The sequence below is a fragment of the Malaclemys terrapin genome, chromosome 8 (genome assembly GCF_027887155.1).
Source record: "Malaclemys terrapin pileata isolate rMalTer1 chromosome 8, rMalTer1.hap1, whole genome shotgun sequence".
NCBI lineage: Eukaryota > Metazoa > Chordata > Testudines > Emydidae > Malaclemys > Malaclemys terrapin.
Genome location: NC_071512.1, coordinates 30,861,790 through 30,888,048, shown reverse-complemented (window position 1 = coordinate 30,888,048; position 26,259 = coordinate 30,861,790). Strand labels below are relative to the sequence as shown.

General features: G+C 37.8%; 1 protein-coding gene across 1 annotated transcript in view; it reads right to left on the bottom strand.

The window, feature by feature from the left end:
- Positions 1-26,259, bottom strand: part of DOCK2 (dedicator of cytokinesis 2) — a 500,577-nt gene that overhangs the window by 78,206 nt on the left and 396,112 nt on the right. Inside the window, exons 30-32 of the mRNA XM_054038081.1 lie at positions 24,831-24,909; positions 499-599; positions 348-406 (exon numbers count right to left, since the gene is read on the bottom strand). Coding sequence (XP_053894056.1) covers positions 348-406; positions 499-599; positions 24,831-24,909 — 239 coding nt within the window. The remainder of the gene's footprint in view (positions 1-347; positions 407-498; positions 600-24,830; positions 24,910-26,259) is intronic.

Here is a 26,259-nt window from a genome sequence, read left to right as displayed (position 1 = left end):
TAACCTTCAGACTATCTGAAATCCTACATCTAGTTTGAATACAAAACCACAGCAGGGAAAATGTAACTAATTCTGGTGTGGATTTAGACAATATTGCTGAAATCTTCTGAGAATCCTTTCTTAAATTTTAAGAGAACAGCTTGTGAGTTTTCAGATGTATAACAGACACCATGCAGATGAAGTGATTTTGCTGGTGGCAGCATCTGCTTGGGCTGCCAAAGGAAGAACATCTGACAGTGTTGAAAATCAGATCTATTTAAAATTCCTGAATCATGTCACAGACTCTTTCCAAAGAGAAGTGGGGGCACTATGGGTACAGATGTGCTTGAGACTGTATAGTTACTCACCAAGTTTGTACCACATGTCACGGATAGCAAAGCCAATTAAACGTCTCATATCCCCATATCTAGAAGAGAAAAAGGAAAAACCACTGGTTTTATTGATGTTTTATTATGAAAGTAAAGGAAATACCATCTAAGATATTGATATTATACTTACTTATTCAGGATCTTATTGTACTTTGCATGGGAGAAATGTTCTAGTTGCAGAGAATCCTGGGTAATAAAAGCCACTGCCAGATGAAAATAGTTGTTCCACAGCTGTAAATTGAATATTAGGTGGTTATAATGGTTTTGAACTAACATGAGAAGTAATATTAAAAACATGTGTAAATCTGAATGATTGATGAAGGAAAATGATGCAAACAACATGACGTTTTACTACTATACAAAGTTGTGTGTCATTACTACTACACAATTAGCATAAAGGAAAGAGAGATGGATTTTTATAACCACTGGTCTGCATTTGCTCTTAATAACAGAATTTGAATAAATAGTGCTAATGGAGATTCATGTGGGGATCATTAGGTAATAACAATAAACCACAAACCATAGCAGGGCTGGGTAAAATACAGTACATCCCACTACTCACCAAATCCAGAGGCATCCAATGCATTTATGCCACATTTGAGTGTCTCCTTAACAAGGGCCTCGCCTCTTTGTGCCATATTCCACTGCAGTTTTTGTGCAAAACTCCCATTTATTCTGAAGGGAATCAAGGGCAAAATATGGTCCTGTGTACCTGCCATTAATGATGAGTCATGCACATGCACTGAGAGGAGAATAACCTCTATATTTTAAGTGTGCAATCCTTCCTTATTGCTGACGGCAGATTGCTTTGTTCTCTTGATAACCAAAATTAAATACTGGGAAATTTTCCCACATGCTTTGATGATAAAGGATTATATATTGCAGCGGTAGGAGAGTTTTCCCATTGGGAGAATGGCTGGCCATCCCAGGAGCAGCTAAAGCAAATGCTACTTTAAAAGGCTTGTAAATAGTAAGAAATGCTTCCAATTGGTTTCTTTTTTAAAAAAGATGTTTAATTATATCTAAATGGCTAAGATGATTATTGTGATATGCTATAGCTTAAAGGAGACAGTAAATGCATTCAGCACTTATTTAAAAGTATTAAACAAAATGCATGTGACTGTTACAAACTATTCCCAACTAGTTAGATAGAGAGAAACTCACCCCAGTGCAGAGGGCCTGAACAAAACCCTACATATCGTGTAAGCCCTGCATTAAAAGCGTAAGTGGGTTTCACCCTTTGAGATCTGAAGAGCTCTTTGTGCACAACCTAAAATTATCCGGAACAGATACCAACATCCAACAAAATATATATGAGTAAAATAGGAACATTTCCTGCAGTAAACAAAATCTTCAAATCCTTTCCACAGTGTCAAAAAGCTGCTGCATTAAGATCAATATATTCCTGCCTTGGTGCCCCACTGCTTCTCTACAATTTTCCTTTCCAGATTTCGCTTATTCAAAAACCTTATGGAAGGACTCTATGGTAATGGTTTTGTTCCTGTTTTAAGTTTCTACAATCCATACATCATGTTCATCCTTGGTGTAACTCCACAGAATTCAGTTGAATTACACCAGGGTTTTATTTAGCCTGGATTATACAATTCAATGATGGCCTAAACTGATCCTGACAAATCAGAATCTTATTGGAACCAACATTTGGATATTAAGACAACACAGGACAGCATCTTGTCTGTTACCAGTATTTAAATCACACCCCAATCTAATTTTTGACAGTATATAGCAATGGAGAATACTTGAAGACATTTCCCCCCAAGATAAATATTATTCAGGTTCAATAACTCGAATTTTTCCCTTATTAAAAATATCTGACAGAGTAATTTGAACCACTTTGTTGCTTTTGAAGACTTTGGGGTTCTGTATCTATAAATGAATGTGAAACACACCATAAACAGGTAAATTCCATTGGTGAAAGTGGGAATTTCTCATACAAATCCCTGCCCACCAATAGGCCTGGAGATGCATGATCTCTAATTCCAGGACTGAGCCCCTTTGTGGTCTAGAATAAGTTCCTAATGTCTCTCCCTCAATTTCTCTATTTGTAAAATGCAATCCCATCCTCCCCTGAAGTGATTCACTGTGGAGTAGGAAACACAGTATTTTGCATTTCTAGAGTATATGCTAGTCAAGGACCTTCAAACTCTTAATCACGGAATTAAACCCCACAACACTGTGCAAGGTACAGCATTGTCTCCATATTATAGATGGGGAAATGCAGGCAAGGAGAAGTCAAACACCCCACTGGTAAAGAAGAGAACCCACACTGCATGACTTCCAGTGCTGTGCTCTAAACCATAGTCCGTGCTTCCTCAGAACTTCCCTAATCTGGAAATACAACTGCATGGGTAAAAAAACTAAATGGACTTAATGGAGAGCAAGTTCTCGTAGCATATTTATATAGAGCACAGAGGCATTGACAGAATTTATACGCACACTTGAATACATATCAATTGCCAAGTTGGAAACTGGAGGATCCCACAACAGGCTTCCAACAATCTCATTAGGAGTAGGAAATCTGGCTCGTTTTGACTTCTCTGATTCTATCAGGCTAACCAGCAAAAGAAAGCACTGCAGCAAGGTGTTAAGGTGCTCCTCTTTTTCCTCAAACCTTTGAAACTGATGAATGCCTCACACATTCTCTAATACCTACATGCACTGTTCACACATTATTTTCCCTTGTAGCTAAATAATTAGTATACTTGCTTAGACTCACTGACCAACAGTCTGATTCTTTTTGACATTACATTGGGAATGGCAAATTGATTTATGTTGATTGATTTATGATTTTCATTTTTAAGTGAAAGAAAGGTTAAATATGATGGCAAATGTCCAGTGTATTTTAAATTGGATAAAAAAGGGGCTAGTTAGCTTTTTACTGCATGAAAAATAGCATTTGGATTGAAAACTCGATTACCAAGTTTCTGACTAATGTAATAAACATTAAAGTTTAGAACAGAAATAATTATAGATGTTCTATTTACTATACCATTTCACTGGTATATTTTTAGTTGTCTTTGCTCCTTCGTGCATTATGGATCGAGCAAAGGACAGTGGCACCTGAATCAGTTGCAATATGTAACAAATTTCAAATGTGTATTGGGCTCTTGAACACATTTTGTAGAGAAATGGGTCATATCTTTTAAATAAAATATTTCATGTGATCATGAGCACTGTTCCTTCTAAGCTGTGTGCATGTGCGCGCGCACACAGATCCTAAACCCCGCGCACACGGCGAAACACGGCACGCACAAAAAATGAAATACTACATCAGCGCATTTGCCTCATGGCGCACAAATTTGAACTCTGCTTCTGCACAGAAGAAATTTTTTGCGGATACGGCCTGTCAAAAATTAGAGGGAACATTGATCATGAGCCATAACAACAAAAGAGGTCTAGATGTCACAGAAAACTGAAAAGGATCACATTAAATAATCATTGTATGATTATGATAGATTTTAGGGGGGTTGTTTTGGTTTAATTCACAATATATTTTACCTCCTAATAATTTTGCCCATGTTCACATATATTTGTCTTTATACCCATTACAGCTGAATAATTTACAATGAATATTTTATTCTTTGATTTTAGCCATAAGCAATATTATGAATGCCAGGATATTTTTTAAATGTCCTTTTTAAATTTTTTTTACTCTACAGATTTATCACAAATATTGATGTTCAAGCAGCATTGCTTAGCTCTTCCTGGTAAAATATATTATATAGTATCTCCATTTTCTGATTGGATGAGCATGCAAGAACTTTCATTGTCAATGTCAGTGAGTGGAAATTTAAAATTCAGTTTATGCAAAGACTGAACATCTAACTTGAAGATTACTGGGACAAATATTCATACCAAAAACATGCCGATCAATTGTGAGACTCCTGATGGAAACCAAATGCAAAAGGGGTGCACAAACATACAAACTTGGTCCCAGTAGCTTAGTGTAATGAGTTGAATCAATATTCACAGAAATAATTTAAAATTTTCACCACCTCTTGTACATGTTGCACTAGAAAAATGAAAGTTACTAACAGAGGTATAAGCACAGAAATAGAGCTTAATAAATACGAGCTAAAAGTTCAAACCTACAGACAATGCAACACGTTAGAAGTGACAAGCAAAAGGGACAAAGTGATCTAATGGGATTTCTGATTTTGAACTGAAAAGCAGGAAAGCACAAATTGCAGAAAGCTTTAATTAATTGTGTGTGAACACAGTGCTCATAAGAAGTTCCAGGCTGCACTCTTGAAACTCATGTCCACTATATTTTCACTGAACAGGTAGAGGATGGATAATAGCAGTGATAGCTTCCCCATGCTGCCTTGCCAAAAGGCCTCAATCCTGACTTAGAGGGCTTGACTCTTTGGCACATTCAATCCTTAGTCTCTCCCCTGAGACTTTCAACCCCTGTGCACTTAAAGCAGCTCTTTTTCACCCATATATTCCAAAGTGCATTACAAAAGACTGGTAAACATGGTCTTTTTATTTTTATTGATTTATTTATTTTTGAACATGTGGTAATGGTGCCAGAAAGCTCAGGACTTGCTCATGGTCTCTCAGCTGGTAAATGGTAGAGTTGGATTGGAAAGAGAACCCAGGTATTTTTATTTTTGGTCTCACATCAAATTCTCTAAACTACAGCTGCTTGTTAGGGCCAAGTAGAGTGATGATTTTGTGATAAGCACACTTGTCCGCTGGGAAAGAGACCAAACCAAGTTAGCTGCCTTAGGCACTATTGCTTCATCTACTCACTAGGATGCTGCTACCATCTTTATGCCAATGAGGCACAAATCTTTATTTCCACTCTTGTCGTGTCTCAGTTCATCCTGCCCCTCTGAATCCTCATCCATAAAGTCTTACCTTCAATTTAAATGTAACATGGTCAAAAATTTAATACCTTGGATGTCCTCTCAAACATCCCCCTCTCCTACATCCGGTCACTGTTGACACCACTGCCATCCATTTCTTCATGCAGGCACAACATCTGAGGTTCATGTTTGACCCTTCCTCTCCTTTGCCTCACCCATTCAGCCTGTATCCAAATTGTTCTTCCTCCACAACATGTTCAAAATCGAACCTTTTGTTACTATTCACACAGCTTTTTTGTTGTTGAGCTCTTACCACCTGACATCTTGAATATTGCAGCTTCCTCCTCTCCAATATCCTTGACATACAGCACCCTCTACATCCAATCAACAGCAGATGTTAAAATAATCTTTCCAGCCTGGTATCCTCCTTCATCTTTGAATTCCTCCACTGGCTCCTGCTTTCCACCATATCACATTCAATATTTTTGTCCTCTTCTTCCAGGCCCTTCACAGTTCTGTTCTCCCTATTCATCCACCTGTCTCCTATTGAATTACTTGGCTGCCCCTCCACTCTGCCAGGAATGCCATTCTTGAGCTCATTCTAGCTTGAATATTTCATGGCACAGATAGGCCATGCATACAAATGGTTACCTACACGGGCTAAGACATCATAGTATGGATAGAAAGGGGATAGAGAGTGCAGAAGGGTAACGAAATTGGAGTACAAATCAGCCATAGGACATGCATACAGATGCACCTAATTAGCCATCCTGATTCATTGTGGTTATAACATGCAGCCAGTCAGCATTTTATCATGAATACTTCATTCCATTTGATAGAAATTCTAGCTTTATAAATAATATGCCTTCTGTTATTAGTTAAGCAGAGTTTAAATAGGCAGAGACAAAGAAACTCACTTTGCCTTCCAAAGTCTTAACTCATTCAGAAAGTCTAGAGATTAGAAGTTAACCTTTTGGGGCTCAATCCTATGACTTGCTGAGTACTTCCAACTTTCATTGAAGTCACTGATAGTAAATCGCACTCAGCATCATTTCAAAGGAAACAATTAGCAAAACCTTGCAGGATTTCTACCAAGTTATTTTCTTTGCAAAACACTGTTTCTGAATCTGTGCAGATAGTACGAAGCAGACATTTTTCGTGGTTAATGAAAACAAAAGGTTATTAAAGAAGCTTTGAAGAAACTAAGCACATATTATAGGTCAACAACAGATTGCTTAATTTTTAAGCCTTCAAAGATTCAACGAAGTAGCCCTCTTCCAGTCCTTTGCATTGCTGTCTGCTTCATGTCTAATGATGCTGTTCAAGCAACACAATTTCTCAAACCACCCCTCCCCGCAAATGCAAAAATTCTACAACAGCAGGTTGAAAGGCACATAAGAAGAAGCAAGCACAGGAGTGGTAAAGTTATGATGTCTGTCATGAAAAATCCTGATATAATACCCTTTCTATAGATTTTTTTTTTACGATCCCAAAGTTTTAATAGTTATAGATGTGCAATATAATTAAATAAAACTTACTGAATATTCTTTCCTTTAAAAGGGTATTGTAATTTCTTAGAACCTTATAACATTTCTATATAATGCCATTGGTGTCCTCCCTTTAAAGCTTTAAAGGACTTTTCCACATGAGGTGAAAGTAGTACACAAATATATGTCCATCCATATGTGACAAAGGCCTTAGGAATGATAAGGGACATGTGAGTCCCATATATAAATATCAATTTCCAGAGTAATGTAGAATAACAAATTGAGACTACTTCCTTCCACTCTGGCCACAGAAGACTCACAAAGGAGAACTGGTAATGCAGTCATTCTGGTCAATGACCAGGTGCTACAGAAATACAAATACCACATGCAGTTAGAGAGACCTAGCAATGTGTTAATAAAATGTATAAGGAAGAAATAAAACACAGTAGCCCAAATGCATTGAAATGTATGCTATGGTGTACACATTCATGCTTTCAAATATATGCTATTGGTTAAACTTTTCTATCCTTTGAGTAGAACATTCATTGTTGTTTACATTCTGCAGCATCTCTCTCTCGGGGTTTTCTATAGTGCCCATCACTATAGTACATAAACACTCTGTTTTCTAAGTATATGTAGAATATGTTGAGGGTTATTTTAGCAGAGACTTTAAGGTAGACATTTATATTAAGCTGTGTTATTGTGCTATAGTGATGCTAAAACACGAGGTTCAGCTAGTTAGTTCCAAGAGTTAATAATACTCAGCTTCCAAGAACTAATAACTGTGAATGGTAAATGAATGAGAGAAAGATAGAAAAACATGCAGTATTTATATTCCTTAAAGTGAGAACCTATCCTGGCATTATGAGGTGAGAGTTGGGTGCAGGTGTCTATATATTTTGTAACAAAATCCTGTAGTAGGGTTATCGCTGGTGAGCACAGAATTACTGATATGATACCAATAAAAGTATACACGTCCCTTCCCTTCCCAAAGTCCTATAAGAAGGGCTGTTAAGCAGCAAAACAGGAGTCGACGGGGATGAATCCTGCATGACAGTTTTGCAGGTGATGCTCTTTTTTATATTTCACTACAAATAACACAACAAAACGGTTTCTAGTAGCACCATCTCTCCTGTCCCTAAAATGTCAGAAGTTGTCACCCTCAGTCAGAAAGACTACAGAAAGAATGCTGCAAATATAAAGTCATTTCAAGCAATGAACTGGCATTAGAGTGGTGTGGAAGCTGACTGCATTATAGTGTTGATGTGTTCAGTCACTGAATAGAAGTAATGACTATATATAACAGGCTCCTTCCAGACCTTGAGGTGATGGAGCCATGCACTGACAGTGACAGTGCCCCTATCCCAAGGTCATGTCTGATTGCTAACATAAGTGACTAGCAGGAGAAAAAAGCAAGTGTCAATTTCTAAATGCCCATTGTTTATAAAAGTAAAATGTAACAATGCCCCAGCAGGGCATACATAAAAATAAATAGAAATAAAAGATGAGATGATAGAAGTTATTACTCCTGTATTCATTTTTCTTTTCATAATAACACCTAGTTGGAAAACCAAACACTGTTCTTTTCAAAAATGAAGAAAGAAAAACTGTAAATGACTTCGGAGACTGAAAGGAGCTGGTCCTAAATAAAATAAAATAAATCTCTCTCCTAGATCTTGAGATGTACAGAAAGATGAGATAGTAGAACTGTGGATTATTATTAAGACATGTTTTGTTAACTGTGTAGACCTGTAAAATTATTTTTTCATGAATTATTGAAATGGTGATTTACATTTAAACTTATTTAACATGTTTCTGCTTCTTTTCTACAAAAACATTTAAGCATATCTTTTCACATATGTTATCACGGATATATGTTTCTCGTTCCTAAAAATCTATTACCAATAACCATTTGCTTGTCTTAGAAATCTCTGCTCATAGCACTAACAGCTGAGCAGTTATAAATTAGCTGTTACATTCTTTAGAGTAAAATAAAGGCAGTTTTGAACACACAAATATTTGCTATGTTAAATATATTTAGACTGCCTGCTGGTGGATACAGCAACATAAGTGACCATTCAATTGGAGAAAATTCAATCAATTTTGAGTTTGATCAAAGAAGATTGGACAGTTACCATACAACTTTACAACTGCCTTTGGAATTGTTTGGAAGCTAAATGTCAAATACTAAATGGTCCCAAGACTATCCAAAATTAGGCAGTTTGGGACTGGCAGATTTACTGTAAATATAGCAAAATATTTTAGAGATATCCATAGATACTTATATTGCAGAAATACAGAACAATGTATCAAATCCTGTTCTCAGCTAGTGGTTCTCAATCCGCAGCCCAATCAGCACGCAGCTGGCAGCACATGTGACATCCTTAGGGCCATACAGGGAGTATATATATTGTGTGGATGCAGCCCACATAATACATGGAGAGCTGCATATGCAGCCCACAATGGTAAATAAGTTGAGAACCACTGGTCCAACCTAAAACACTAGGCTGGGTGGGCAACTGCAGATTATGTGCTCTGAAGTTGCTATATCGGACTTAAGGTTGGTGGAAGGCAAGACACTACCAAGTGACCACCTCATCTACTACTTACCCCTCTTCTAAAGTCATGTTGCATGTAAATGCATAAGGATCCTCTACAGAGCTGGAGTGAACAGCAACTGCCTTAACTCCCTAATCCCTGTACCACCATGCAGAGGAACTGCATTGGTTCTGCTATATTTTGAAATCTGTGCTGCTATGGATGGGATTTGCCCCTTTCTGAACACACTAAGCAATGAGTTTCTATCCATTAAAGTCTCAAATGGACAAAATTAACTCTTGATACTCAGCAGCAAAATCCAGCATGTTGAACACATCTGAGATCACTTGCCATGACTGCATTTGAAAGGGAAATTATTATTCTTTATTAAATAAATGAGTTTGCTGGACTCTCAAGCCTTAATAGTCAGAATGAAGAAGATTTTTTTTAAATGAGATTTTAAGCATCTCATTGAAACAAACTGAACAATTCTACCTCAGGAAAGGGAAATCATTTTAAAAGCATCAAGAAATAGGGAAAATCTCCTCTTAATAAAGTGATGTTTGGCAGCTCAGCTGGTGCTCATATATCACAGTGCTGGCTACATTAGAAATACGTAGTTGATGAGATAGTTATGAGTTTGTTTTCTATTAATGAAACCCTTATGAATGTGAAGGAGTTCTTAAGCTGTATCCTCTTAGACCTGCAGGGAAATGACAGTTTCCATGGCACTTATCTCAAGGGTACAAATTTGTCCTGGTGTCTTTAGTCAAAATTTCTCCTCCTCTCCACTGTTGTGCAGTGCCCTGGTGCCAGCTGTGTGCCACTCTCCCTTCCTAGAGCTGTCTTCATGTCAGTGGTACTGTGCTATTGTGGTGCTGTGAACCATTTTTGAGATCCTTCAGTATGAAAGACAGTACTTTAAACCCAAGATTCCGATTCAATCCATTTTTACCTTTACAAGTTCAGAGGAGGAAAAGATTTTAGAATAATCAAAATATTTTAAAATACAACTGTATCAGGATAGCAAGCCAAGATAAAAATTAAGTTTCACTGCCATTCATTTTAAGAAGTGAAAGAAAGACAGCACTGGTTATAGCAAAATGAGGGCAAATGTATGAATCCCCCTACCTAGAACTGCCAGTAAGACCTTTATCTTGACTAGCAGTTAAACTGCTATTCTGTATTACTGCTGAGCAAAGGCTACCCCATGTACCATATTTGGCCATGGTTTTTGTGTTTGGTGTAAACCTAATAAATAACAATCTCATCTCTGAGCTACAACTTTAGGAAACTCTTTGTCAGGAGAAGCAAGACAAGAACATACCTACAAGCTTACGTTTCAAAGACTATTTGCAGTTATTGCCAAGTTAGGTGGGTTCCACAAGTTAATAAATGGCTTCTCATTCCATGCTTAACAATTAAAGATCAGAAAAAAAAATATTGGAGGGGTAATCATATGTAGAAAGAGTTTAGTGCATTGTAGTAATGTGTATATTAGATGACAAAAGTCCTCTTATTACCATATAGTACCAAGGTATGATACAAATAAGGTTAGAAATGTGAATTTTAATAACAAACTTGGAAATGTGAAGAAAGGCAGGAGTTCTAAACCCTACCCCCCTCGGCTAGAACTAATGTTGCTAGTGGGCCACTGTGGCAAGAAAAGATTAAACTGAAAAGCAAAAGATCCAGATGAAGTAAGCCTGTCCTGGCTATGCTAACTAGACTGAAAGGTAAAAGGTTAAGGGGATTTCAAATCTGAAGATTAGCCCAGATTAGATATTTCATTAACAATCACAGCTGGCCTATAAGTGCCTGTGATTGTTCTGTATGTGTAGCTTCATCCTTTATTTCTATTGCCCCTGCCAAGAGATTTCTTATAATAAATATTTTTAAAAATACAAAACTTGTGCATGTGGAGGGTCAGTTCTACTTCTCTCTCAACCCACTAGCCCACCACAGGGTTTCTTCTTCAATCATTTTTGGAGAACTGTGTAACTGAAGTATTACAGTTACACATTCACCAGCTCAGGTAAAACAACAGTTAACCTTCATGCACGAGCATCAACTCAGCTACTTTGTATATTTCAGGGTTAACATTTTACAACATAGAGGGCAATACAGTAAGCTTCAAATTTAACCACAAAAGCAGGAATACAAATCAGTCTGTGCAACATGGATCTATGAATATTAATGCTGGACCTTATATTTATATCCCCTGACTTTGACTAACTGCGCAACCTTGATGTTTTGCTTTAATGTTTTATGAATTATATTTCAGAGGTGGGGAGGACAAGGTTTAATAGGCCTTGTGGAAGTTTAGTAAGGATGAATTTGAAAGAGAATGTCGGGCCATTGCAAACCAGCCAAAAAAAGAAGGTTGCATGTATAAAGAGGAAGAAGGGGAAAGGCATGAAAGCCAGAGGAAAGTTAAGGTCATGTTGCTGTAGTGGTCAAGTGGAAAACTGAGAGTAGAGGACTGAGCAGGTACAATGGACCTTGAAGACAAGGAGCTTAATTCTGATGTGGAAGGCAAGAGAAAGCCAGTGAAAGGATAAAAGGGAATGGAGGCAGTTAAACTTTGCTGTAGTGATGTTTCTAGAGAGGGAATACATTTGCAAACATAACTTGGCATTACATTTATTTGTTTGGCTGATATTCAGTTTGGAGATGAAGGGATCTGCTAAGAGAGTTATAACATGTATTTGAAAGAGACAATAGTGAAGATTCAAAGAAAATATTTGAAAATTACAGTGCCAGAAGAGCTAGACCTGCAACCTCTGAAAACACTGGAAGATCTATCTGTGGAATCAGTTGGGAAATGGAAACACCAGGCATTATATTAATGATATTTCAACTTCCACTCAGTCCTGCCTGTCAGCCATTTGTCTTTACTGAAGTTTCTAAGATGTGCACAGCCTTTGTCTCTTCCAACCAAAATATGATGTGAAATTCAGGCTTTAAAAGGGAAGCAGTGCACACAGAGTATTGTAGGCTGTGTGTATCAAGAAAATGAACAGCAAATACTGTGATCTGCAAGACATTATTTAATCTCCAATCCAGTTTTGGACTCTTCTGTTACTAGTTTTGTATAGATAGTCAGATACCTCCTTGTGTGTTTCCTAACTATGTCCAAAGAACTCCACTGTTAATGGTGTTACACTGGGAATGACATTAGCACATTACACTATACCCAAACACCAGAAGCAGGAAGTTTATAATGACCTCTCTGAACCTAGTCTGCAAATCCATTAGATTCTTAGACCTGAGCAGCTGCCTCTTGAATTTGGGGACAGTTGTAATAATTGGGTCTACATATTCACCCTAATTGTGAGCTTGACTGTGAGAAGCGAGTGACAGTTTGTAAAATCTCACAATAATCTATAACAATAAATGTTGGTGGGAAAAGGTGAAAAGAGGAGAAAGAAAAACTGAATTAGTCCAAACAAAAAGGCCTCCTGATATAACTCAAGGGCTGTGTTAAGATCATGCCTGGAAAACAGGAGAAGTGTGAAAATGGAAATCAAGAGACCAAAATTGGTGTGCCAGAAATTGGGTCTAACTGGTGAACAAAATAATGAGGGATAGACTAAATCTATCCATCACTGCCTTTTTGGGGTCATTAAAAAGACTTGGGGGGGGAATCAAAGAGAAGAAGGTGTTGTCTGCCAACCACTGTTGCAGCAAGCTTTACCATGGTGGCTGCCACCCCACCTATCTCCTGGGATCTCAGAATCTACTGTAAAAAGCAACAGAGGGTCCTGTGGCACCTTTGAGACTAACAGAAGTACTGGGAGCATAAGCTTTCGTGGGTAAGAACCTCACTTCTTCAGATGCAAGAATCTACTGGACCACTACTGGGTTTTCATTCTGATCCTGAAAGATGTCCTGTCCAGACCAAACCATCAATGGAAGGGAAATATTACTATCCTCATTTGAAACTGAGGAAATGGAACAAATGGAGCTGAGGAAAAAGAAAGATTAACCCCTGATCTGTTAGTGCCATTTACATCAGCGCTAAACTGGTTCAGACTAAACTGCAAGTCACCCTGAAGAAAGTAATGCTAATGGTATCTGTTTTGGGGATGCAACCTGTTCAAACAAACATACAGTGTGGATCACATAGCATTTAATATCTTAAGTAAAAGTGGATTTTATCCAACCACTATAAAAACAAATGCTCATGAACTGGATGGATGGAAGAATCAAAATGATTTGCCCGAGGACACAGAGAAAGTCTGTGGCAGAGCTCTGAATTGAATTCACATCTCCCAAGACCCAGTCTACTTCCATATTTCAACAACTGTTTGTGAAAAAAATGAGAACAAGCTGGTTGAGCTAATAGCTGTTTTCCAGCTCTAATTTCTTTGATGATTTGTATTTCTGCCTGAAATGTGTTTCTTCAACATTCATCCAGCCCATGACTGCTTGTTTTCAGACTGGTTGGATGCAATCCATCTTTTCTTTAAGATACTGAAGTACCTTTTCAGACATTTAAAAATGCTTTTATATTTCATTCACAGGAGTTACATATCACAGAAAACGAGAACTGAATGCTAAGGCCAAAAAAAAAAAAAAAAAGTAAAAGAAGAAAATTATAGATGCTGAATATAGTGCAGCTTACAGTCGCTCTACTAGGAATTTCATGATTACATTCAAAATGCAGGAGAGTCAAGCAAGAAGTTAAAATATTAAACTCAGTTATGAAATATACTGTCATATGTTTTATCAATCGCTGTATCTAACCTACAAGTTACTTTCATATCATATCATACCATTCTCTAAGAGTCTGCTTTTAGTCTCCCTCTGTATGTGCCAATTCCATGTAACCTTTCCTAAACTGTTATACCTTCCCCCATGTTCAAACCAAATCACTTGATTTGTTCTTTGTTGATTCCCCCCACCACATCTCATTAGTGTACCTCAAATAATACAAAAATGAATATATTTTCCTAAACTCAGAGGGGTAGTGATTTATATAATGCCATAACTTCTACCGGAAACTCATGTTTCTGTGCATAAACACATTGCTTTCCAGTTTAACTGCAATACTGAACAAAGAGAATTAACGTATATTCACAATCTTTGTCCTGTTGTCTATGTTTGGTTTCTGGACTTTAGATCTGATGAATGTTTTTGGTCCCCACTCTCTCCCACTCTGCACTTTATGATCCCCTCATATACCTAATCAATCCTAATCACGTTGAATTTGTTTTCTCTATAGTGTGTTTGCTGTGGGGCTGACAATGTTGTGTTATCAACAAACTTGGCCATTATAAAGATATATACTCCATCTTCCCATTTGCAACTATTCTTTCCCATCTCTTCTAACTCTGTTGTGTTGTTACTTCTGTTGCAGAATGCACGTTGCATGCCTCCCCATTGAAATCTGTCCTGTATTTCCATGGCAACTGAGTGATCCCAAATACATAGTGTGTAAACCAAATTTGGTTTCAGGCTCAATTCTGCAGTGCTTGTTCATGCAAAACTCCATGAACTTTGATTGGTGTTACATGAAGGCTCAATATTTGTTTCTTTCCAAAAAGCTGTCATCTTGCCCCTCGACTCAAATAATGGAGCCAACACCTTCTCACTGACTTTCACCAGACAAGATGCTCTTGAATACAACTTATATGTTATGGACTACACCAGTCCCCAACAATGCTAGAACCTCAAGCAGAAAAGTCTATTTGTCTCTTCTATACATGGTCTCTTCTATACAGACAATTATCTAATTCTTGGCTACCTTATTCACAAAATAATTGGAAAATACCAAATATAAACAACCTGAGATAACCAAGAAGATAGCTCATCACACAAACAGAATTGTGCAATTCCAAGACAACCTTTCTAACTCCTCATATGGATTAACCAACAAGATAGGTGCCTCCTGCACAGCTATGGTGTAAGATTTCAAAACCTCAGTCATAGTTGGTTACATTCAGAACAGGGATCTGGTCAGGTTCACTCCTATTCATCAATTTCAGATCATCTGACTGTTTAGGGGGCCACTGTATTCAGAGCCAAGGACAATAGATTGTGAAGATCCAACAGACTAGTGATGAAGTGGTCTGTCCACAATACCTTATTCCTCCAAACCATCTGTAACTCAACAACTTGTAAAAGCCTTTGAGGGCAGACAATCTAAACAGATCCTCTGATGTAACAGATGACTTATCCCTGGGATGCAAACATAAATGCTTCTTCAGAGCATGTATTTATTTGTATTACTACCATTTTTCTATTCCAAACAGAAAAATAAATTAAGTTGAAGGTATTTTCATAGAAGTCCCAGAGAAGGGGACCTCAATCTCTGACCCCACAGCCAGGTCTTCATCATCCCCTTCAATTCACAAAACTTCAGTGATATGTCCTATCATAAATATATGCAGTGGACAAAATTCAGGCACGGTGTGGTTGCAACAGCATTGAAGTTAGAGGCCTAAGTTCCCAAAACTCAGTAGGGTTGCCCATTCTTACACTCAGTGCTGATTGTGTCCCAATGTTGTTGTTGTTGTTGTTGTTTTTTAAAGATCAAAAGGGGTAATATATCCAGAAAAGTGCTACATTTTATAAGTTTGTTTGTGAGGTGGTGCTGCCACCGTCCTTGGTTACGAATGAGTGTGGGTTTAAATGGGAAAACAATTGATTCATAATCCCTCAGCCTTCTACTCTGTAAGCATGTGTACCCACGGCACTGAACTTATTACAGCCTAAGGGAGGAAATTTAATTGGGAACCCCATGATAGAATATAAGAAGCACATCACTACTAGGTTGTGCATCCTATTGAAGTTTGTCTTTGCAGGGTGTAATATTTTTGGTTTTGACTGCATGCCTTTTCATTTTAATCTTAAACTTTAAAAAGTCTAATCATTGTTCCCTAGATACATCACTCCCTTTTACATCTTTCATTATATACATTGTTATTAATTTTGGTATCATTTCCTGCCTTGCAGGTGGATGCATATTTTCAGTTAAAATGCAATCCTGCCTTTGAATCTCACAAAAAGACCAGCAACCTTATTTCCTCCATTTAATGGACTATATCTCAGTAGTGGAATTCTCCCCAATGCTTTCACTCTCGACTTAACAGCCTTTTTTGTTTGCTCAATCATTTCACAGTCCAGTTGTTCCATTTGGTTAGATGGTCTACCACATAGTCATGTCTATGAAAAATTCTCAACTTTACTGCACAGTGCGTTTAAATGACAAGGACTTTCTCCCTTTTTTCTCTCTTTTTTTGAAGGACTAACAAATCTTATTTTCTTCATATAGAGATATCTTCCTCCTTCACTGCCTTCCAAACAGCCCAAAGCATTTAATAAGATACTTATGTTATTTGCAAAAAGCTTATAGATACATCTATAAATAATATAGTACCATATTTTTGTCTTCACACACACATGCAATCTTCTATTTTCTCTACTGAGCTTATTCCATCTGGGTAATTTTAATAATGCTCTGTTAAGGATATTACATTAGTTGCTTTTATACTGGCTCCCAATATTCCCGAATCTAATCTAATCACACCGCACATGTTCAATCCTGTATACTTCAATTGGAACTTTATTCATCCCTTTCTCTTTGAAACCAGAAATTGCCAAGACACACACATCTGATACAAGAGACTGCTTTGCAGAGGAGCTACCGAGTACTAAATCTCTGACCCTTGAACAAACAGGGATAGGTTTTTTTCAGAATAGGAATACATTTTGTTTCTCAAAAACACAAAGGTTTAACTTTTATATTTTTATTTGTTTTTAGTCTTTCCATTACGTAACTCCGCCACTCAAACTCTCAAATGGGGTGGGTTAGAGCTTGAAGCACAAATCCTATTACTTATTCAAAACTCATTGCAACAGCTGGGCATCATTTATAAAATAAACCTCAATGCAACTTGCTAAAAAAATTGTATCAAACATGTTATGTCAACAACAGCATTTATAAAGATCAGAATATTTTCTGTATCTCTGAAGATTATGCCATAATTTGAACTGCTAACTAAAATGTACTTGTGACATATTGCAATCACATGCAGCATCTTTCGGGACCACATTCTATATTATGCTCAAAGCATGAAAACCTCTGAAAGCCATTACGTTGAGATGGGCCAGACAGTATGAGCTATAGAATGGCCTTTTGTATCAATACAGGTGATTTCTATTTGTGTGTTCCTAGGGATGGGTTTCCTGTGGAATCTGGAAAAAGATTAGGGGATGATTAATGCAAATCCCATAACACTGGTTATGCACTAACACACACACACCTTTCTGAGAGGGCCATTGATCTGTTACAGGAACGCAGAGGTCAAAGACCCCAACCCATGTAAAGAAATGGCTGAACTGTCCCAATGTGGCTCTGGTTCTTGATCTGAAACCCAATATGAACTGGTAACCAGGAGATTAAACCCAGTTGAAAGATTTGAAAGATTGACACCTACCTCCTATGCTGCAGTTGGCAGTGATCCCTGGTAAGCTATTAGTAAGTATGTAGGAACTTTATTAAATAAATGTTTTCTCTCTAATGCTTTTGCCCTAAGAATAAATGTATTTGGCTTTATGAAGGCTGTTCGGTAACTGGTATACACTATTGCAACCCCTGGCAGAAGGTTAACCACAGGTGTTGGACCTTGGTCAGACCTGCTAGGAAAATCACACTGAGGAGCAGAGTGACTGAAAGGTTAAACTCCTGGTCTGGAGGGAGGGTCTCCACCTGAGAGAGGTGATCGCTATGAAGCCTGAAACCTTAAGTGGGTGCACTCGAGGAAGAGCTGGCTGGTGTTGGGGTGTGAGGGAAGGTCAAAGGTGCAGTTAACCCTGAAACTGTGACAGTACTATCCAAAATTACTCATAATGCCACCAATCTGTGGCTGACTGGTTTATAAATACCAAAAGTTATGCTATTTACAAACCTCTTCCGCCTATTCATTCCCATCCCCAAATACTGCACAAGGAACATTATTTATCAGCAACATTTTTAGCAGACTTTACAACTTCCTTTTTATATATACAGTAAGTGCATTCACATTTTTGATGCAGAAGTGTGTTGCTACTGGATAGTATCACCCATGCCTAATTTAGTAACACCCAAACTTTATTGTACTCAAACTCTTTTTGTTTAAAAAGCTGGAAAAATGCAAAAGTAAAATTTCAAAGTAACATCTATGTATTTCCCATTATTGAGTTTTGTTTAATTCCCTATTTACTGCAAAACATTTCCCTCCCCCCTGTGTTTTTATAGAGAAACTGGGGGAATTCTGCTCCAGGCATAATTAATAAGCCGTGCATAGTTTTAATGTTTTTGTGAAGAAAAAGCTTCTACTGAAAAGTTGCTGTAGTTCTGCCTTTTACCCACCAGAGGAAGAGAAAGAGCCTGCAGAATCTTCTTCACAGCAGGCCAGGTCAGGAGACAGGGGCTATGGAGACACGGACAGCATGGGGTGCTGGAGGGGATGTCAGACTGGTCTAGTGGGGGAGGACAGACTGGGGCAAGGTCTGAATAGGAGTGGAGACACATGTCCATAGGGGGAAGGGAGGTGCAAGGCCACATGGTGATGGGGGGAGTGCAGAGCTACATAGGGAGAGAGGGTGTGTGAGTGGGGGCACAGAGGCACATGGGGATGGGGGGAGTGGGTGTCTGAGTAGAGGTGAAGGGACACATGTGGACAGGGAGTGCAAGGACACATGGGGATAGGGGAGTGGATGTCTGAGTGGGGGTGGAGGAACACATGTACCTGACTGAATGGGAGAGGCTAGGGGTCAGCTAGGGTCTGTATGGGGGAAGCTCCCTAACAGTGCCTCCCTGCCTCGCAAAAAACCCTGTTCCATATTTTTCCCACCCATACTTGGAACAACCCTCCAAGTTCACACCAGGATCCTTCCCAGTAATTATTTCCATCTCCCTCAGCTCCTCCCGGACTTCCCCCCAGCCTTTGCACTGCTTCTGGGGGGTGCAGGAAATATGGTACTGTATTGTAGTTTAAATGAATTACTACTCAGAGTTCTGTATTAATATGCTAAGTAAGGAATCTACTTGTCAAAATTCATTTTCTGAATCTTATTTTTTTTGTCTGTATTGTTACAGACATACTTGCTGACAGGTATTCTGAAATAAATTACCAAAATAATTGAAACTGGTGTGATTATATTCTGTTATTTTGACAAAGAAAATATGCAGAATTTTGCAGAATTTGAAAATATTGTGCGCAGAATTTTAAAATTTTGGTGCAGAATTCCCCCAGAAGTAATAACAATTCCCACTGATGCTAATGAAAACTATTTGACTAAAACTTGTTTGAAATCTTGGGGATAACCAACTTGATTGATGTCAGACTTCAATCAACTGCCCAATTCTCTGTATCTGATTTTACACCAGTTTGTATATCTATTGCATTAAGGTGGTGATAGCATATAGTTTTTAGCTAAGGATTGGGAACCAGGAATCCAGCTGTTCTATTCCCAGTTTCAGCACTGATCTTACTGTGTGATTTTGCTCATGTCATCTAATATCTTTTTGCTTCAGTTTATTCATCAGTAAAATTAACACAATATTTACCTAAATTACAACAAGAATTACAAAAGTTAAGCCAAATACTGATACATTCAGATAAAAGATACTATACAGTGGGGAGGGAATAATTTTTAGCTTTAGTTTTTTTGTCAGTGTTGTGTATTAAACAGCACAAAGCACAACGAACTAATGAATGACTAATGACAGGAAGTTTTAAAAGAAAAATCTGAGTTTTTTCATTGTAAAACAGATGCTGTGTTATGATTAATTAGCCTGCTGATGTTACTTGATTAATTAAATACTAAAGCAAAAACATGCAGCACTGAAACCAGAACACAATGAACAAACTATTAGCTGAATAAACAATAAAAAAAAATCTAGGAAATACCCCAAAGATTAAATCTAAAAACAATGACAGCTGCAGAGGGATCTTCTAAAATATGTTATACCAAGATAGGAAAGTGTCACAGTTTTGTGTGTACACCATTCCCCATCTGTGCTGATGGTCAAAATAGAGAAGCTTGCTTCTTTTTCATGTGTGTGGCCAGATTCTTCAAGTGAGGCTGAGACCTACTTTAACTAACCATATCCTTACTATAATGCCAGTTCTGTTCATGGACAATTCAAGCAGGTAGAATGGGCTCAAAAAAACAACAACCTTCCACGACAAAAGCACCACCACAATTAATCTCCTTAGTAGTAGTTTCATTAGAGAGGTCAAAGATTAAATGGAAACAGACATAACCTCTTATTCCCATTTAAGGTGTTTTTTTCTAGATCAGAGCTTAGGCACATTGGGCGAGGCAGAGCAGGAGAGTTTGAGTACCTGTATTGTGCGTGCTGTGTGTATAAGCAGTGAACTTCCGGAGCTCGAACGTCAGATTGGCACATTTCCACAAGCTTTAAATTCACTTAAAGAAAAACTTAAGTACAAAGTTCTTCCGGTTACAGGTATCTTGATAACTCTCAAGAATGGGAAAAAAGCAAAGAAAAAGACTGCAATAGTTTAATCATTGGGTAAAATATTTTCCTCACTTTAACCATTTATGACTTATTCTGGAAAAATAATAGAATGGAAAAATGCCACAAATGCTAGTCACAAAATACTCAACAATGTTACCTTTTTTTAAGGTTTGCATGTTGTATATAAATCAGTCCCAATGATGCAAATATACACAGTATTTGCAATAATTCAGTGAACAATTCACACTAGTTGTTGGTCAGGAATTGTTCACTTCAAGTATTTACAATTAATTATTTTTGGCATGTGATTGGTCACAAAATATTGATTCTGATCCCTGATTGCATAACAAAATTTTAAAATTGCAGATCTGAACGATGAATGATGAAAACTGTAGAAAGTAGTGAAACTTTCAGGACCCCTGAACATTTTCATGGATACTAAGTAATCATCCCAATATTCACACATAATTAACAAAAGATCCCATGAATAAGAGTGAATCATGAAAATATTAGAGATAATTACCCCCATTATTCAGTCAGCTCCAGTAAAAATATATATTTTTATACACAGTATGTAGTGGGGTGCTATTAAATCTGCTGTAAGGCTTATATTCTTTGCCAACAAAAATAAATTGTGTAATTTTCAGGTTTCCACTTCTAAGCCACTTGTGCCAACACTGATGTATAGGATATTCAAAAGAATCAAAGTACTATTTACCATAATTCTGTTTAATCTATACAAAGCCTCCAGGTATCTGATAAGTAATCAGAGAGAAACAAGCCCTAATATGGTACTCCTGGGGGATTCTGCACCAAAAAAATAAAAATTATGCGCACAATATTTTAAAATTCTGCATATTTTATTGGTCAGAATAACACAATATAAAATCACTCCAGTTTCAATTGTTTGGGTAATTTATTTCAAAATACCTGTCAACAAGTATGTTAACAATACAGACAACAGCAAAAAAATATTCCCCCAGGAGTAGAGAGTTCAAGAAACCTCTATGACAACCCAGTTCCAGTGGGGGGATGTTGGAGGGGGCTGTGTGGGGCCCCCTGAGCCCAGCCACGGGGCACCACCTGGCCCAGACACCACCACTCCCCTCCCACCCCCAGATCCCAGCCATGAGGCATTCCCTGGCCCAGACACCAGCACCCTCAGAGCCTTTACTCCCCCCAGCTTCTTTACTGTCCTGCCAGACCAGGGTCTCCAAAGCCCTCTCCCGTCCCCGGGAGAATAAGGATCAAGCAGAGCATGCAGCCTCTAGCCCAGCCAGGCTGTGTGCTCTGCTCACTGCGAGCTGGGCTCTGCAGCGGCTCCTAGTGGCGGACAGCAGCTCTGCAGCCCCAATTCTGTGGGAGGGAACAGGGAATTCTGTGAAATTCTGCATTGCGCAGTGGCACAGATTTCCCCCGGGAGTAATATGGTCCCTGAAGTATACAGTCAGAATGCTATTAAAAAGATCCAGGAATGTACAATATTGCCACAAGGAATTTATATGAAATGAGATTACTAGGTTTTTACTGGCTTGACTTTAGTGCTCTCACATTTGACAGATGCAACTGTGTAGTTTAGCAGAATGTTGATGGATGCTCTGTTCTCTAGTTTTCATAGTCTGTTTATTTTGGGAGTTCCCCTGCCCCCTGATATGTTCTGCAATCTGTCACAAATATTTAATTTGCTTTTAGGAAGAACTGACAAAGTAAGCAACAAATATATGCCACAGATTAATCAGGTGATGTGGCAATGATCAATTACAAACTGAAATTAGTGTAGTAGCTTGATGTGCCACTAGGAAGATTAGATCATAGGTTTCATGTTGGGTCAAACATGAGAGGGATTTTCACTAACAAAATGAAACATTTAGGCTAGTGGGAAGAACACACTTTTCTTATTATATCAGTGGTCAGGAACTGTATTAATGTCACAGATGTGTACATGTAGTAAGCTAGAGCTTTTCAGAGATACATAATAAGTAATGAGATAAAGATATTCCCACCTGGAAAAGCCCTATTAAATGTAATAGGAATAAAACTACCAAGGTGATAGAATTGTATTCCTGCTATAAAAACAACAAGGAGTCTGGTGGCACGTTAAAGACTAACAGATTTATTTGGGCATAAGCTTTCGTGGGTAAAAACCTCCATTTCTTCAGATGCACATGAAGAAGTGAGGTTTTTACCCACAAAAGCTTATGCCCAAATAAATCTGTTAGTCTTTAAGGTGCCACCAGACTCCTTGTTGTTTTTGTAGATGCAGACTAACATGGCTACCCCCTGATACTTGATTCCTGCTATAGAATTCCATTTCTCTAAAGTTGCTCATAGAAGCCATCACTGTAATAAGCAAATATTTGTATGAGTTATTTTAAACATTTTATTATAATTGTTATTCTTTATTATATTCTCTAGGACTTTTCTAAGGGCTTACCAGAGCTGAACCTGTGATGTGTCCCTTCCACGTTGGTGCTCTATTTACTTTGTTTTAAGTTACCCTAGGGCTGGCCCTTGCCTATTGTATGCAGACATGGAACCTTCATTCCACACAGTGCTGTGTCAACCTGGATCAGGTTCCTTCACCCTTAATATACCCCTTTATACCCCTCTCATGCACTTTCGTACCCGTATATCCCTCCTCTTAGTAGTTAATTGTGATTGAGGGGGCTTCTCCTCCAGCAGGGAAGAACACTCCACTGAACTCCTAAAATTGGTAAGCAGGAACTGGCACCTATATATAATATTAGAGACCAGAATCACCAAGAAGCATAACCTTGCAACATTAATAGCAAGTTTAAAATGCACTGCCCTGTAAACACTGAGGAAAGAGCATGGAGGTTTCTCTGAAACCCATATTATGCTGCCAATCAGTCAATGAGCATGCTGCAGCATTATAACTATATATAATTTCTGCACACAGGCATTTACTTACAACTCCACTTAATACAAAGAAGGTGCAAGTGTAATAAATTTTAAAAGCTGTAGTCAATTCCACGTTTAAGGGATTTTCTGTCTATGTAAAGAATCAAATTTTATTATGCAGCATTCATTTGCATATGGTGCTGACTTAATTATACTTTAATGTTAGTTTGGAACCCCATAAACCTGTTTATTTGCCCCACCAGAAAGCAAGATGAAGCATACAGTACAGTACTATGCATAAAGTCACCAGCCATAAAAATAACAATTACATTAATATTTCTTCTTCACCATTACAGCACTAAGGCAAAGGTGCTTAAATACTAAAATGAATGAGTGAGATATAAAAATTTAGATAGACTAATTGATATTAAAACAAGTTGTATTTAAAGCAGCTTCTGAAAGAATAAAGGACAGTGCTGGAAACCAAACAAAAGAAATAAAAATCAGGTTAGTGTAAGAATAAAGATTAAAAATAAATGTCTATTGCTGGAATAGTCTAGGAACCAAAACAGATTTGAAGTGTGGTTTGTCTCTGAAAGTCTAGTAAAGTGGCACACCACAACATTCCACGATCACTATGCCTCAATGATTTCCACATCAAATATGTTCAGCTCTCATGGACAAATATGTTCTAACTACCATTCCTGAAAACTCAGTCTGGGATCTGAGAGTCATGCTGGGAATTATATTTACTTCCCATGCATCATCACCAATAACATTTTCAGATTAAATTATTTCCTCACTGGAGGCCTAAGCCTGCACCATTGTAGTCAATAGGTATTTTGCTGTTGATATGAATGAGCGTAGGATCCAGCCCTTATATCTATGCAGCATCACTTCAAATTATGCCCTTAGTTACCTTTGTGTAATCACATCTCCTTTTGAACTATGTCCCTAAGTACACATATGTGAAGTCCTCTTTTCTTTTATAGGTTTCCACAATTGCAGCTGAGTGGAATGTATTAACCAATTCCATTGACATTGCACAAGAAGAAACAGAATCCAGTCGGCTCTCTCCTAACTGTGTCAGTTCAGCACAGGTAACACAAGTAAAATATAACGAACGGGTATTTAGTTACTAAACCAAACAGATGTGACAATGACTACATTCAGAAAGCACATCTAGGTGCTATTTGTACATAATCACTCCTCAGAGGAAAGCCACTATTTAAGGAAATCTTGCTCCACAAAAGGGTAGTTAAGTACATACCTGTACTTCAAAATCCATATTCTCCAGAAATTTTTGGTTCATGGTTTCAGCAAATTTGTTGATCGCTCTCAAAAACACTCTAAAAAGACAAAAACAATGGAATAAGTTTATGGATGTAATCTTTGGAATGATAGCCTAATCATGTCTGATAGCAATTAAAAGCTCATTTATTTAAAGAATGACAAAACTGGAAGTAGCAAAAGTCACACATCCACAAAATACCACAAACTTCATTCCTTGGAACAGCACGTCATTTAAAATACATTATACTTTGTGAAAGTGTTTCATTCATTATTTGACTGTCAGAAGGTTCCTCAATTATGTTTTCAATATAAAAAATTGGACAATGTTATTTCTTTGTTCTGCTGAACATTACAGTGAACTGTAGAAAACACACAGTATAATAAATCTTTCATACACAATTTACCTTCTATGTGACAGCTATGCTTTGTTTACAGAAATGTTATTGCTTTCCTTTCATTGATCTGTCAGCCAGAAATACTCAAACCTTTTGTGATTATAAAGGTGGTTAGCTCATTAAGAATATAAGGTATATTTTCCTAATTAAAATATACAGTGTATAGCTTGTTGATTTTCCTACAGAATCTCATGCTTCCTCACAGTTTCTTCTGCAGGTAGATTGTAATACACACTCTAAATTGACTTAATACATTTTATTTTTTGCAAGAAACACAAAGGTCAGAATCTGTTATTGCACACTAGGTCATAACTCGAAGAGCTAGGAACATAGCACCTTTTCCTAGTACAATGCCAGGTTAAAAGTCATATTTGGAAAACAAACTTCCCTACCTATCTCTGTAGATTACAAATAAAACCTTCAAATTAAAAAGTCAGTCAACTGTACCTCTCATTATTTATGATGTTTGTTTATTTTATGCACTTCATTCAGCTTGGAATTTGAAAATAAAGTAATCTATTTGACTTTAGTTTACACCTAGTTTTTGGTCATTTTAGTGATGTCATGCAGCAACGTTTGGGTTGCAGTTAACCTTTACTACTTTAAAAGTATTATAGGAACAGTGTCTTTATTTGATTCTTACTCCCTTGCTGACAGTCTACAGGGTTCACTGCCTGACATTGGGGCTTGACGGGGGACGAGGTACCTAGTCATTTGTGTTAAAAGCAGTGTCGTTCTTTCAGTTTTATGTAGCTATTGTTTCGTGATGATACAGACCAGATTTCTCTTGCACACAGAAAGGGAATTATAATCACAGTGTTTGAGGTCAGGAAAGATTTCCCACTCCCTAGACCACCGTCCAAGCTATTATGGATGGTTTTGCTGTGGAGCAACCTGCAGAAAGCATCTTGCAGGACCATAGGGCTGACGGGCAGGTGCCCAAGACTCGGGGTAGGCACCAGATCACTCCAAGATGGGCTTTTAGCAGCACTAGTTAAGAACTGTAGGCAG